This window comes from Emydura macquarii, unplaced genomic scaffold, assembly GCF_026122565.2.
Source record: "Emydura macquarii macquarii isolate MOO-44397 ecotype Brisbane River unplaced genomic scaffold, CSIRO-AGI_Emac_v2 contig_3328, whole genome shotgun sequence".
Lineage (NCBI taxonomy): Eukaryota > Metazoa > Chordata > Testudines > Chelidae > Emydura > Emydura macquarii.
Genome location: NW_027133465.1, coordinates 3,527,264 through 3,543,028, shown reverse-complemented (window position 1 = coordinate 3,543,028; position 15,765 = coordinate 3,527,264). Strand labels below are relative to the sequence as shown.

General features: G+C 52.5%; 1 protein-coding gene across 3 annotated transcripts in view; it reads left to right on the top strand.

Moving 5' to 3' along the window:
- The window catches only part of CAPN5 (calpain 5), a 102,455-nt gene that overhangs the window by 79,888 nt on the left and 6,802 nt on the right, over positions 1 to 15,765 (top strand). For all 3 annotated transcript variants that reach the window (XM_067533250.1, XM_067533251.1, XM_067533252.1), the window contains exons 4-10: positions 4,854 to 5,062; positions 6,990 to 7,182; positions 10,455 to 10,648; positions 11,794 to 11,871; positions 12,525 to 12,720; positions 13,488 to 13,610; positions 14,603 to 14,799. In XM_067533250.1, coding sequence (XP_067389351.1) covers positions 4,854 to 5,062; positions 6,990 to 7,182; positions 10,455 to 10,648; positions 11,794 to 11,871; positions 12,525 to 12,720; positions 13,488 to 13,610; positions 14,603 to 14,799 — 1,190 coding nt within the window. The remainder of the gene's footprint in view (positions 1 to 4,853; positions 5,063 to 6,989; positions 7,183 to 10,454; positions 10,649 to 11,793; positions 11,872 to 12,524; positions 12,721 to 13,487; positions 13,611 to 14,602; positions 14,800 to 15,765) is intronic.

The window sequence follows — 15,765 nt, the reverse complement described above, 5'->3', positions numbered from 1 at the left end:
TGGGAGCACTGAGACCTGGCGGGTCCAGGGGGGGGGGCAGCCCACAGGGACTCTTCCCACACTGCCCCTTAGGTCGGTGGAAGTGCACTTGTGAGGACGCACTCCATCGACCTAAGGAAAACAATGGGTACATCAGCCATCGCTGTAATTATAGCTGTGGCTGAAAGCCAACATATTTGATGCAGACATTTTCCTAGTGTAGACAAGGCCTAAGAATAAGGCAAGAGTCAACAGAGGGCGATAGACAGATGGGGGTATAAAGAAACAATGAGACAATATTGGTCAACAAGATACTATTTAATTACTGCTCTGTATGTAAGTAATGAACTAAACTGGCCTTTCGAAAGGAGTTTAAAGACGTTAGGCTCCCAGTCCTAGTCAGATCTTTTTCTGTTCAGATTCAAGAGCCTTTCTACAGTCAGAAACCTGAGCCCCTTGTAGGTACTTGAAGACTGTGACAAAGCCCCCTCCAGACTCTGTCACCTTTAGTTTCATTGCCCTACAGGGGGGATGTTCACATTTTCTCATCTATTTTCACCGATATTAATCTGCTACAAACCATGAAAACATTTTGTTTGGCTTTTTATTCCCCTCCAAACTACTTCTATAGCTGCTATAGTAATACCTAGGACCCCCCTCAAAGATCAGGGGTCCACTGTACGAGGCGCTGTCCAGGCAGGTAGTAAAGAAGACAGTCTCTGCCCTGACGCTTTAAACTCTCCATGTCAGACAGGAAGCCACGGCAAAAGCCAAGCAAGGATTGGGTGAAGAGGAAGAAGAAGCAACACTACAACAGGAATGAGCACAAAGCAGAAGTCTCAGCTCACTGCTTTCCTACCCAGGACCAGATGGGGGAATGCTTTGTGGCATTAGGACAGAGAGAAGTTTTAAGTCCCCAGTGTAGGAACACACGTTTGAGTGCTGCCCTGAATAGGCCTGAATCAAGGCCTGAAGGAAGAGAAGGCAGTGGCTCCATTTACACTTCTTCAATAACCATCTTCCCTGTAGCTGTTTTCCCATCTTAATCTGTTTATGCTTAAATTATGGCTGCTTTGCCCTCATTAGTACATGTCCCCCCTGCACCCATGGCAGAGAAGGGCATAAATATTGCTGTGTTTCTGACCCTACTTAGCTGGGCTTCATTAGCTGCATGTTGATTTCCCCTCCTGCCTTCAGTTCCTGTTTGATTGGTTACTAATGGGCTTTCAAGGTGATATTGCACGACTTTGCCCTTTTCCTTGACCACAGCTAGTCATTTCTGGCGTTGTTTCTGCCTTCGTTTGGAGTTTGCTGGAGGAACTCCTGGGGATTCTCTACAGCAAAGGGAAATTGAAGTCAGCACCTTGAAGCCTTGTTGTTACAGGCTAGAGCTTCTCAGAGGGAATCTACGGTTGCCTGGTGTATACTGCCATGAGTGATCCTTAATGTTGGCTGGAACCTCTGCTCCTCTTGAGGAATTGGGGCTTTGGGAGCATTCACTCATCATCTGTGGAAGATAGGGAGGCAGTGTGGCCTAATGGGCAGCACCCTGGACTGGGACTTGGGCGAGCTGGGTGCTAGTCCATCTCTGCCACTGGCCTGCTGTGTGGTGTTGGATAAGACAGGTCACCACCCCCAGCCTCAGTTTCCCCATCTGCAGTGTGGGGACAATGGTGCTGACCTCCTTTGTAAAGTGCTTTGAGATCTGTGGATGAGAAGCCCTATATATGAGCTGGGTATTTTCATTATTATAATGGCACATCACAGCTGCTGTGGCAGGTGTAACCCACAAACTACTTCTAGGTCCATTGCCCGTGCTGTTCTAAGAGGAGGGATGGTCTGGTGCTCTAAGGCATTGGATGGAGATATGGGAGATCTAAGTTTTACTCCCTGCTCTGCCACAGGCATCCTGTGTGACCTTGGGCAAGTCACTTCATGGCTCTGTGCCTCAGTTTCCCCTTCCACCCTTTTTCTTGGCTTTTTAGACTGTTTGCTCTTTAGGGCAGGGACCGTCTCCCTCTTCATGTATGTACAGCACCTAGCACAATGGGGATCTTGATTAGAGCCTCTAGGGGGTTACTATAATAGGAAATATCATCATCAGTGAGTAACTGAAAAGCTGTAGCCCGTGAGTGCCTGCCCAGCTGTGCACTTGTTTTTTATGGTTCAGAGCCTTTATCTCAGGTCAAGCCCAGTCCAAGCCAGTTGTGGGCAACAGCCCACCTCATTTAACAGCAGTTCCGGGCCCTGGGTGAAAGGATTTGGCGGTGTCAGCCTCACAAACCACTCGGGAATCCCAGCAGCACGGCCAAGGACCCGCACTGCTGTGGAAACTTCCCTCTCCTCTCTTCTCCGCTGGTCCCTTTGGGGCAGCGCTGAGGTACACTGGTGAGGCTGCACTGAGAGTCTGCAATGCTCCCGCTATTCTCTGCGGCTTCGCTGCTGCTTCTTCCATTGACGTCAGCGGCGCTGGACGTTTTCACCAGAATAAAGGGGGGTAAGAGGAGGCGTCGAGCTCCTGAGATTTCTACGCAGCGCTTGGGCTACGGGCTGGCCTCAGCGCCAGCTGGGTCTCCTGCTGTGACTGACGGTGCTAAAGCCTAGCTGGAAAGCCGCTGGTTAAAAAAAACCCTTTAATGACTCACAGGCCTGCGTGAAGGGTCAGCTGATTCACACAACGGCCCGATATGACGATTAATTAGTGTGATCTGCAGTCAGTCAGGGCCAATCGATGGGGATTTGGGTTTGAGTGCTGTATAGTCCTTTGCTGGCAGCTTCCCAGAGGGAACGCAGATGTCTTCATTGACACTAACTGCTCATGGAAATCGTTAAACCCTCCAGAGAGTGACTCATTCTCCATGCTCTGTCCGTTCAATCTCGGCTGATCAGGACCACTTCAGAGAGCAAGGCAAGCTCGCGGATTATTGTGCCGCAGTGAGCTAAGCGCAGGGGGTATTGTACTGAAGGCAGCATTGATATCTTCATGTATCTTTGACTGCCAGGTATGGTAAACGCCAAGATTTGGATGGCACCCGCTGTAGCATAGAAAATAAAATGAATTCTGCAGAGACGGTGGTTACTAAGGGCCGCAGCTTCACGCTGGCACCCAGAGGAAATAGCTGGGCTGGGTAGATGCACAGGGGCGAGCGAGGAACCTTCCCACACAGGCGCCCAGGGTGTGCTGTGGCCGGGGAGCTGCTGTGTGAAGGTTTCAGGGCTACTTAGGTTCCTCCTTTCCCTGCCACATAGGGAGGCCCCAGGGCACAACCAGAGGAACGTGGTTATGTAGGGTTTGTCTCCATGGGACGTTGTGTCGGGGCTGAGGTGGGGGGCGAATGTGAAGCGCCGTGTGTAACTCCCCATGTGGACATTCTTATTCGGACAGGAGGGCCTTTTTCCCGTTTAGCTGAGGTGACTTTGGAGAAGGGTTCAGTAAATCAATCCATCAAATAAGGCTCTTGCTGGGTTTAGCTTAGCGGGGGTATTTCCCAGCCCCCCCCCCCCGCTGTGCTGTTTTGGCTTCAAATGAATCGCCCTGAAACGGCACATGGTGGTTCAGTTCACAAGAGATCGCCACCTCTTTCCTCCAGGCTGGCTTGGAGGCCAGCTGGGTGCCAGGCCAACCGCTCTTCTTAGCTGTTCTTGTGCTACGCACGTTAGCATTGCTAATACTCTGGTTTCAGGCCTGGTGAAGATCACATTACATTGTACTTCAAACTGGGTGATTCCAGTGCCAGTTCTTATTAAGAGGTTGCCTGTAGCGACATTGTTTCCTTGCGGAGTATTTTCATGCAGTTCAGGATTCCCCCAGAGGTTCTCCTCTTCCTCCCCATCTCCCAGGAGCCTTCCTCCCATGGAGCTACTCCTGCCCATGTCACTGGGAAGGAAATTTGCCTTTCACAGATCAAGTGAAGCAGCAGTCCGGGCCTGATTCTAATCTGCCCCCTCCCTGTCCATCGGGAGCAATGGCAGCGAAACCAGTGGAATTACACTGGATGCTGGGGGCTTGGGTGACCTCAGATCACATCTGCTTGGTGTAAAGGTCAAAGCTGGGGTCTGAACTCCAGACGGGCCTTTTCTGACTCAAACGCTTTCACCAGCTGGGAGGAGTTTGCATTTGCAATTGAGTTGACCATTTTGTTGGTGATAAACAGGCACCATCTGTATCTGCCATAGTTATGCTGGTCCTTCAGGGCTAATGGAAGGCAGAGCTGGTGGAGTTCACCCGGGCGAGTCAGCCTGTTGTCCAAACTTACCCCTTTACTTGGGCTTGGCTTAACGGATGGGTCAAATCCCATGCCGCAGCCTCAGCTTTCTCCACTACCTGGGCTGTTGCTAGGATTCCCATGCAAAGTCTTTTCTGCCCCAGTCCCTACATTCAAAGATCACTTCTACCTCCCTGATCCCTGGTGACTCTGGGCCCTTAGCACCTACTGACAGGCGAATTGTGAGATGAATTGACTGCTGCTCCATTTCAGTCAGTAATGTACGCACACAGGACTCAAACACACAGGGCCTGGTTCCCCTCTCACCTTCCCCGCTGTAAATCAGCCGTGACTCCACTTACGTCAACAAGGTCACACCAGAATCATGCCCATCCAGACTTAAGATGGTGCCATTTTTATTTACAGCCATCCGTGGCAATGTAACTGCACTTTAATCTGTTTTGTGTTAAACTGCTACACCAGTTTACACACCGTACACCAGTCAGACATGTTTGCAGGGTGCTTTGCCCTTCCTCTGAAGCTACCATCCTTGGCCAGTAGCAGAGAGCTACATAATACTTTAATATACCCTGCAGTTGTGCTGGAGTGAGGAGTTTCTTTTCCAGAACAAGTGAATAATCTGATTGTCTCTCCCCCCAACTAACACAGGTCATCCCAGACTGGAAGGAACAGGAATGGAATCCCGAAAAACCAGAGAACTACGCCGGGATTTTCCACTTCCAGTTCTGGCGTTTCGGCGACTGGGTGGATGTCGTGATAGACGACCGCCTGCCGACGCTTCACAACCAGCTCATCTACTGCCATTCCAACGCCAAGAACGAGTTCTGGTGCGCGCTGGTGGAAAAGGCCTATGCCAAGTAGGTATACTCATAGACTCATATACTCTAAGGTCAGAAGGGACCAATATGATCATCTAGTCTCACCTCCAGCACAACGCAGGTCACAGAACCTCACCCACCCACTCCTGTAATAGACCCCTAACCTATGACTGAGTTATTAAAGTCCTCAAATCATGGTTTAAAGACTTGAAGGTACAGAGAATCCACCAGCAAGTGAGCTGTGCCCCATGCTACAGAGGAAGTCGAAAAGCCCTCAGAGGCTTTGCCAATCTGCCTTGAGGGAAATTCCTTCCCAACCCCAAATATGGTGATCAGTTAAACCCTGAGCATGTGGGCAAGACTCACCAGCCAGACACCCAGAAAGAATTCTCTGTAATAACTCAGAACCCACCCCATCTAACATCCCTTCACAGGCCATTGGCATATCTACCACCAGTAGTTAAAGATCAGTCAGTTGCCAAACTAGGCTGTCCCATCATACCATCCCCTTCATAAATTTATCAAGCTCAGTTTTGAACCCAGCTAGGTTTTTTACCCCCACTGCTCCACTTGGAAGGCTGTTCCAGAACTTCATTCCTCTGATGGTTAGAAACCTGCGACTAATTTCAAGTCTAAACTTCCTGATGGCCAGTTTATATCCATTAGTTCTTGTGTCCAATGGAACAAAGGAACCACTGAGGTTGAACTGCAGCCGTGTCTGGTGCTCTGTGTGGTTAGCTCTATGGGAGGCAGTGTGGTCTAATGGACAGAGCACTGGACAACTGGAGCAATGGTTTGAAGTAAATAGGATGAAATTCAGTAAGGACAAATGCAAAGTACCCCACTTTGGAAGGAACAATCAGTTGCACACCTACAAAATGAGAAATGACTGTCTAGGAAGGAGCACTGCAGAAAGGGATCTCACGGTCATAGTGCATCACAAGCGAAATATGAGTCAACAGTGTAACGCTGTTGCAAAAAAACCAAACCTCGTTCTGGGATGTATCAGCAGGAGTGTTGTAAGCAAGACACGAGAAGTGATTCTTCCGTTCTACTCTTTGCAGATGAGGCCTCAACTGGAGTATTGCTCAGCTGAGTCCACGTTGGCCTATGTGACTTGCTTGGTGGTTCAAGAAAGTTTGAGGCAGAGCTGGTCTCTGGACCCCACTTCTGTGCCTTAAATCCCACAGCCAGCTGCTGCTGTTAATGACAGGGGAATGATAGCCTTCAGTAGACCCTTGCCCATGGCTTCAGTTCAGATAAAGACCAAACCTACCTATTTCTCCAAACTTCTGCGGGGCTAGCCCTGTGGAGAGATTTCTGATACTCATCACTTCTGCTTGAGCCAGAAACAGAGTGGGAAAATTGTTCAGCATTTCCTGTCCCAGCGCATGGAAAATCCAAGGGGAGGGAAGTCAGTCAAACCTCTTTGAACCTCTTTTGGCCTCTGATTTGCATGAAGATTTGGTGGTGGTGGTTAATGATTCTTATGAATGATGATTTTAGTAGGATAGCACCCAGAGGTCCCCTTGGGCTCGGGGCTCCATTGTGCCAGGCGCTGTACATACACAGGAAGAGACAGTCCTCACCCTGAAGGGCTCACAGTCTAAAGACATAAACAGGCAAAGGGGAGTGGATTGGGAAACAACACACAAGCAAACGAATCTGATAAAGGATTGGCCCAACTTTGGTAGGTATGTGTGTGTGGTTTTGGGTTTAGTTTGTCTTTTTGACTGGGGTACGGGTAGAGAAGAGGGAGGAGGGACAGTCGCAGTGAAAAGCCACTTGTCCACCCCTGCTTAATACACAAACCAGTCGAGGCTTGCCCTCTCAGGGAAATGCTGACAGCCCAGCCTAGGGGACGTTGTTGGAGACACCAACTGTATGATGTTCCAGACTCTCTCCTCGACCACCGTGATGGCTGCTAACCTCCCAGCCTGCTGTCTTTCTTCCTTCCCTCTTGCAGGTTGTCAGGATGCTACGAGGCCCTAGACGGAGGCAACACAGCCGATGCGCTAGTCGATTTTACGGGCGGCGTTTCCGAGCCCATTGACCTGCTCGAAGGGGACTATGTGAACGACGAAGCCAAACGAAATCTCCTCTTTGAACGAGTATTGAAGGTCCACAACAGGGGAGGTCTCATCAGCTGCTCCATCAAAGTAAGAAGCGTACAGCCGTGGTTTGTATGCCAGCCACATTGAGAGGCCTTAGTGAGGATCATCTGGGCTCTGCACACACGCCCCAAAGAGTTTACAATCCAGATACAAAGTGCGAGCCTCCCACCGGTGCAATTCCACTGGACGTCACCGGAGTGACGCCTGATCTGCTGTGGGGAAATCAGAATCGGAAGACACTTAAGGGAGAATTTTGTTTTCGGCTTCCCTGGGAGGCATTGCCATGCGTCTTGGCTGGTTTGCCAGGGGCTAGGGCTGATTTGCAGCTGTGCATCCGGACTGGTTTCCTTTCAGCCCGTTATAAACATGGTCGCAGCAGCGCTAATGCTTCCCGTGTTCTCCTGTAATAACGGAACACGTCTCCCAGTGTCCCGCACACGCACATTGGCACGGGTCATAGAGTCTGGAGAAGGAAAAGGCTCTCTCTGGGATCTAGCTCAGCCCCTGCTTTTTTCAAACTAGCACTTGTTCCCTGCAGTGTATTCTCCAACCTGGCGCCGTTTCAATGTCTCGGGTGCTGAGGCTCCCTCACTTCCCTTAGGAGACTGTGTCACAGTGAGACTGTGTCACCATTCCCTGATCATCAGCACACGTTTCCCTTCACTCGCTTCCCCCCGGCAGGACATTCTGCTTTCTCACTCCCCTGCTTCCTCTGGAGCTGCTGGCCCTTGGTGATCATACAGCACAGCTCTTTCCTCTGGGAGCCCTGTGTGGTGGGAGCCCTCTGCTCAGTGCAGAAGGGGATCCCCAGCTGCCTCTGTGGCCCCTCCCTCCCCACCTTCCTGGCGCTCCACAGAGGGGCTCGCCCTGGGTTTGGGATCTGCACAGGGAGAGAGGTGGGGCAGGGGCAGGACTGAGGAAGTAAAATCACCCCCCAGCCCCACAGGGCCTGTTAGGAAAAGTTCTCACTGTCCCAAGCTCTGTTACTTTTTGCAAGCACCTCCACACTGGGGGGAATCCCCCTTTTTTTTTGGCGGGTGGGGGAAGGTTGGGAGGCAGCCACGGCTAGGGAGACCCTGTTAATGCAGGTCTCAGAGTGAGTTCAGAGGCCTCTTGCCTTCTGGAGACCCCCAGAGCTGTGGGGTGGGAGGAGCCCAGTGCACCAGACACAAAAGCCTGAAGTATCAGCAGTACCACGTGCGCCAGGGACTGGGCGCCGCTCGTCAGAGCATCGGCCAGCAGCGGCACCAGCCGTGCCTGCAGCCCCGTGGAGAAGGCTCTGTAACGTGCCCAGGAAGGAATGAGAACCTGCTTTGTAGTTAGCTCATGAATGGTGACTTGGAGTTCATCAGCGCTGCTGTGCAATGGTGGCCCTGGACGTGCCCTGGCGTTTTGTAATGAGCAGCGTCCATTTCTAGGCCCAGAAGCTGTCGTGTGACTGCCTCCCCTCTTGTCATCACGACATGGTGCTGCCCTGATGGCACTTGGGCGCTCAGGACTGCTGCAGCGTGCCCTCGTAGTGCTGACAGGGACACAGTCACCGCCGTGACAGATCCCCTCACACCATCCCCAGACCTTCTCAGTATCGGGAACCCACGCCTGACCTCGCTTGCGCTGTGTAACCTCACTGGGGCCTGATTCTGTCGGACGGCTCCCGGCGGAGAGCAGGAGTAGCCAGTGTAAAAGCCGCGGAAGCAGGATCAGGATCTATAGGCTAACACGAGGAGGCGTTGTCGTTTAAAGAGTCCCCAGCTTTTACCCCGATGCCCTGCCTTCCCACAGGGGCCCAGGCTGTGAGATGCACGCTGTCTGCCTTCCAGCCTCTTCTCTGGAGACCCCATTGCTTTTTCCAAGTGGATTTAGTGCCTGATTTGCCCTGGGCCTGACGCTCTCCATTTAGCCACAGAACCAATGGTGGCAGTTCAGGCTTCCCCCACCCCCTCCCTGCCCTAAGGGTGTGGGGTGAGTCTCTCAGCCCTTGGCCTTTCCGCCAACAGGGGCCAGTTAGTGCCCATCAGGAGAGTGACCGAGGCCACTGACTCATTCCAATCCCTCCATCTCAGCTGGTGACAACTTCCTGTCCCTCTCAGCCAGTTCTGATCAGATCAGGTTTTTTCATGTCCTATCACCTGTCACCACACAGGGGCATTGTGACAATACCCAGGGTACAATCTGGACTGATGGACAGCTGTTCCCCTAATTTACCAGTCTGGGGTGCCTCTTACACTGCTTTGCTGTGAGAGCAACCACTCCTGGTCTGCCTACACCCAGCCTCCAGCACGGAAATCACTCCCAGCTATATTGCATGAATGCTATAGCCAGCCACTCATGAATTACATTGCAGCAGACTCTCAATGCCAGCAGACCCTCAGACCATTTCTTTCCCCCAGAAATGGATGTCTTGTACCCCGCAGCACCACCTTGGACAATACAAGCTCATATAAAGTCTGTCATTTCATTAGTAGAAAATGATATGCACAAACCTTGTCATCTCAACTGGAGTTCCCCAAACACGTCAGTCCAAACACACTGGTTTAGAGAAAACAATACAACACTTTTATTAACTACAGAAAGATAGATTTTAAGTGACTACAATTAATGAGGCATAAAAGTCAGACGTGGTTAAGGTAAAGCACATCTACTACCTAACTAAACAAGCTACGTGAATTCAAAGCAAAGGTTTCTCTCACCAGATGCGTTACTGGCTGGAATCCTTTCAGCCAGGACCCCCCACCTAGTTCAGTGTTAATTAATTTCCTTGTCCTTCAGGTATTGTTGATTCTGTGAGTGGAGGCGAAGGGAGAGATCCTATGGGGATCCCCATTTTTATATCTTTTCCTCCTCTTTGAGAATCATCTCCAGCTAAGGTTCAGGAGACAGAAAGTCTGGGGAGATGGGGACTTCTGGCTGCTTCTTCGCTAAGACGCAAATTTCTTGCTCACCCCATTTTCCCTGCCAAAGAATGGCTGCTTTACCAGGTGACAGTCCATCTGCTTTTGTTGACACCTGGCTGAAGCGCTTTTGTCTTTGCAGAACTGGTTTGTGCCTGCTTTTCTAAAATGGGACTGTGTCTCAGTGATATTATATGGTCGAATCTTGTAACTTTACATACACTGTTGCCACACGTATTTTACCAGGACACTAATGATCAGCACATTGAGTGTTCAAAGGATACCACACAGGGCATACTTTGTACAGAATCCATTACAGTTCTGTGGAAAGGGTGAAGAGAGGGATACGGACTGTCACAGGAATATAACCTTCCTGGAGCTAAAAGCCCTGGCCCTGGGGGCTCTGCTTTGTGTCTCCCTGGCCAGGCCACCACAGCAGCTGACATGGAAGCCCGCCTGGACTGCGGCCTCGTCAAAGGACACGCCTACGCCGTGACAGACGTACGGAAAGTCCGCCTGGGCCACGGCCTGCTGGCCTTCTTCAAGTCGGAGAAGCTGGATATGATCCGGATGCGGAACCCCTGGGGGGAGAGGGAGTGGACCGGCCCGTGGAGCGACACGTGAGTAAGGGCAGGGGCGATGCTGCCCTGACGGGGTCGCCAGTTTTCCATCGAGAGGCCGATTTTACCCACCTGCCAACATCCCTCAGCTGAGATCCTTTGTGTTTGTGGGGTCTGTGGTGAGACAAGGGGTGTTGTGGGCAGATGGGAGGGACTGTCTCCAAGGGGGGCCGGAGCTGGTGGAACTCGGGCCATTCACTATTTGAAAACGTTTCTGGTGCCACGTAATGTCTCAGCCAAGCAATGGGCAGTTTGGCTTCTCCAATACCCATGTACCCAGGCCTTTTCCTGAGGGGGCCAGGCGCTGGCTTCAGGAGCTTTGAGATGGGGCTGTGAGGAGCTAAATGCTCTCCCTGGGGTCCAGGAGACGTTATATGGTTCATCAAGGGTCCAGTGGATGTTATGGGCCAGATCCTCAGCCTCTTTACATCCAGCGCTGCTGAAGAGGGAGCAGAGGGTGCTTTGAAGAGACCTTTCGGCTCTCCCAATTCAGGTCCCTCCAAGGCGGCCTCCAGCAGAACTCAGCCTCCAGCACCCATTGGGACCACAGGGCTGGCTAGGGCCCTGGGGAAGAACTGTATGCTCTGCCCTGGCACGCCCCATCCCCTTCCGGGAAGGCAGGGGGAGCAAGTTATGTCCAGCCAGCATCGGTCTGCATCCCCCGGGTCATGGGGAAACCTCAACCGCCCCTTTGCGGGCAGCTTTCCAGCTGCTTTGTGCTGCGGAGGCTGGGGCTGGGTCCCGCAATCTGGCCCTGCTGGGTCAGCGGAGTAGCTCTCCTCTTGGTGGAATCTGCAAACTCTGCAGGCCGTATCCCAAATCTGGCCGAGCTGCGCTCTGCTCAGGACACAGGGCGGGGAGATCCAAGCTACTGTCCCACTCCCCTGACCCTTGAGGGTTGAACTAGCCTTCAGTGTCATCTGGAGCAGCCCAGGGGCTACGCCGGGTTTACGCTGTCCGAAAACTCCCTCCGGCGCCCTGTCAGGGCAGCTGTCCATCCCCTTTGCTCCACTGGCGGGCTCAGAGGTGCCAGAAGTCAGACCCCCTATTCAGAGGCAGCTCCCCCCAGGCTGAATAAACACCTGTGCCCCAGGATCTCTCCCCTTTCCCCCTCCGTAACAATTCCCTTCCGTTCCTCTCCGCAGCTCTGAGGAGTGGCAGAAGGTGAGCAAGAGCGAGAGAGAGAAGCTAGGGATGACGGTGGAAGACGACGGGGAATTCTGGTGGGTCCCTGCTTGGTTTTGTGTGATGTCGAGGAGAAGCCATGTGAATTGCTTTACTCCCCCTCTCTCCCCCTCACTGAATTGATTTACTGCCCCCCTCTCCCCGGCCATTTCTCACTGAACTAGCATGGAACCTCCTTTGTCTCCCCTTAGCGTCTGGTCCGCATTCAGGCTGGTCCACATTCAGGGGGTTTCATAGTCCTTCACTGAAGCTGTAAAAGCCCATGCTTCTGAGTAGAGATTTTCCAAGAAGTCTTTCAGTGGGATATGGCCTAACTCCCTTTAGCTGCTCTGGGAATCCCAGCCGTAGCTCTGTAGGTGCTGGGTTCAAATCCTTCTGGTGTGTCGCCTGTAGCAGGCACAAGTAGTAGTTAAATCACCTACGCCTGCATGGGAAGAAAGGACTAGAACCCTCTTCCTTCAGCTCCAAAAACACAAGTCTGTGCCCCTTGGGCTAAGGGATTATTCTCATTGGGGTCTCTGAGAGCATGTCCCGTATCCGCTCTGCGGCACGCTAGCCACTAGGGGGCAGCATCATTCAGCCAATGCATACCAGCTGATCGCCGGCGGCGTGTAGTGGTATTGGCGGCACGGAGTGCGCTTGACACGCCAGGCTCAGCCCTGCCTTGTCAACGAACCCTTTCCCTTCATAGGATGACATTTGAAGACTTCTGCAAATATTTCACTGACATCGTCAAATGCCGGCTCATAAACACATCCTATCTGAGCATCCACAAGACGTGGGAGGAGGCGGTGATGCGCGGGGCGTGGACGAGACACGACGACCCTCTGAAAAACCGCGCTGGCGGCTGCATCAATCACAAGGCCACCTTCCTGCAGAACCCCCAGGTGAGACGGCAGAGAGCCATGGAGAAGAACACCTGCCAGAAATTACCTAAGGCCTGGCAGGGTAACAGGAGTCTGGTTGGCCATAGGAGGCTGCCAGATGCCTTCCAAACAGAGCGGCCAGCTAGGGTGCTGTTCTGGGGTTGACCACCTGCAGAGAGCTCTTCTGTACTTTTGTCTCTGGTGCTGAGAGCTCTGCTTTGAGCTAGCCACCGGATTCTGGGCTACGTGCATCAAAACCAAAGGGAACGCGTCTGTGCGCAGCAAAGCCACTGCCTTTTGGAAAAGAGAGGCAGCGTGGTCCAGCGGTTAGAGCACTAGCCTAGGACTAGACCTGGGTTCAAGTCCTTGCTCCGCTACAGACATTCCTTTGTGACCTTGGGCAAGTCACTTCGCCTCTGTGTACCTCAATTCCCCATCTGTGCAATGGCGATAACAGCACAGCCCTGCCTCCCAGATTGTGAGACGCTCAGATACTAGAGGGATAGATCCTGTACGACCCCGGCTTGGGCCTTTCCAGACAGAGCCAGGTCAAACTGGATGCTGATCTGACCCAAGCGCAAGTCACTTAAGCATCAGGCTAAGTCTGCCGCAGACATGTTGACTGGCTGGATTTGAACCCAGGTTATTATCTCTGGAGGGGAGAAAGCTAATGCTCATCCCATGGCACCGTTAACCCCTTCACTCCCTGCTCCCTCATCGCCATCCGCACGCCTTACAGAATTGAAGGCCTCTCACCTTTCCTTTCTGGGTCATGTCATTACTTCTAGTACGTGTTCGACGTGAAGAAGGCAGAAGACGAAGTGCTAATCAGCATCCAGCAGAAACCAAAGAGGACCAGCCGCAAGGAGGGCAAAGGAGAGAACCTGGCCATCGGGTTTGATATCCATAAGGTAAGCCGGCGTGTGTATATCATTGGCCCCAATGCTGGCTTCCCCTGCTTAGGTGCATCAGGGAGCCTCCCCCGCTACCCCAGCAAACCTGAGCAGGACCGCGGCAGAACACTGCCGCTGCTGGTAGGTCTGGCTGCAATGTCAAACTGCCCCGTGGCCCTATGGGGCCATCTGAGTCGAGGGTGTTACTAGGTCCCCTCCCCGCTCTGCAGCTGTTAGCACAGAGGGAGGGAAGGATTGCACCTCGCAGATGGTGTCACCACCCCCCAATACAGGGCTGTGCCCCCAGCAGCAGGTGCAGCTCATTGATATCAGGAACTTGCACACACACAGGATGGTGCATCGCACAGACAGGTTCTGTGGCCATCTCAGGCCTGTCCTTTTAACTGAGGTCGGCGGGACCCAGTGCCCAGAGACCTGTACTAGAAAAAACGTTGTGGGGAGATGTGGTTGAAATTGAAATCACTTTCTCCCCGAAACTGAAGACGCCTACACTCTAAGACAGACTGGGGTCATGCGGCAGGGGCTGGGAAATGACTTGTGCTCCTGGGTGTTGCAATGTTATTGCCACCGGCTTAGTCATACCTAGCAGAGTGAAAGCAGTAGGAGGAGGGGTGGAGGGTGTTAGGATGAGAAATATTAGTTAGGACACCGGGCTAGGGGAGCTTTCAGAGAGGTAGGGTACTAAATACACACACACCCAGCAAAGCAGAAGGGATGGCCCCCGATCTGTACCCGGAGCACTCAAACTCCCTGTAGATGCATGTGTGCGTAACCTAGACTGATCCCGGTCTCCCTCTAGTGGCTAGATAGCAGTTTATGAATCTGTTCTTGCCTCCAATGGAGCTGATGCTTTAGCTCAAGCAGGTGAGGCTCCTGTTTTTAGACCCGAACCCCATGGGTTCAGTCCCTGCAGATGGCCCCATGCTCGAGGTCATCCTTCCCTGGGTACTAGAAATGGCACTGACTGTCCTGTTGTGATCTGGGTCCAGGTGGAGCTGAACCGGGTTTACAGGATGCATACCCTGCAGCAGAAAGAAGCCAGCTCCACCTACATTAATTCCCGGAGCATCTTCCTGAGGACAGACCTGAAGGAAGGCCGCTACGTCATCATTCCAACTACCTTCGACCCGGGTCACCAGGGAGAGTTCCTTCTCCGCGTCTTCACAGACGTGCCTGCAGATTGCAAGTAAGGAGCCCATCTTCTTACCCTCCGCGTCACGCTCCGACCTGGAACCGGGTAAACTCCCTGGGCTGGAAGGTGGAGCCCGACCCGTGCCCTGGGCCGAAGGAAGCTCTCAGTAACGGCCCGTTGTAAGCGTGTCCTGGCACAATGTGACTTAGCAAGTGAATTTGCGGGGCACAAGCTGCTTAAGAAGCTGATGTTTGGTGATAATCGCGGTCTGGGTGACCTAGCGGGTTAATGAACCGCTGTGCAAGCTAAGGTGTTTCTTAGTGAAACAGATGAGGAAGGAAAGGATGGTCCCGGAGTTAGGGCACTAACGGGGGACTCGGGAGATTCCTAGGATTCCAGTTTCAGTTCCCTGCTCGGCCACAGATTTCCTGCGTGACCTTGAGCCAGCCACTTAGTCTCTCTGCCTCAGTGTCCCCTCTGTAAAGTGGGGATAATAGCGCTGCCCTACCTCACTGGGGAGGTGCTCACATGCCCGGGTGATGGCAGCATGTAAGTGCAATAGCCAGCTAGATAGAAGGAGCTTGTTCCTTAAATGAGGAATGATCCCATGCTCCACAATTCACACGTATCCTGCCCTAGAATTTGCTCTTTCTTTCTTCACTTCATTTTTTCTCCGCAAGAAAGAAAGCAAATGGCCAGGACGGTAGGCAGGTAGGTAGCTACCAGCCTCATTGCAGGTTGTGCAGTGATTGGGGGATTACTGGGGGATTTTTTGTTTCCTCTCGCCTTCCAGCCTCTAAGTTACAAACCCATGTTTAATGTGGTCTGGAAACCAAGTGACCTTGCTCGGGCTTCCCCATCATCTGCCCTTCCAGTTACCCAACCCTCCTGGAGTTTGCACTGGGCTTCCTTTCAGTGGGGACCCATTGGCCGGCCCTCCGTGTGCACCTCATTCCCTGGAGCAATATCCAGATCTGTGACGCGACAGGGCTCTGCTGTTAGAAAGAGGCGTTGAGCTCT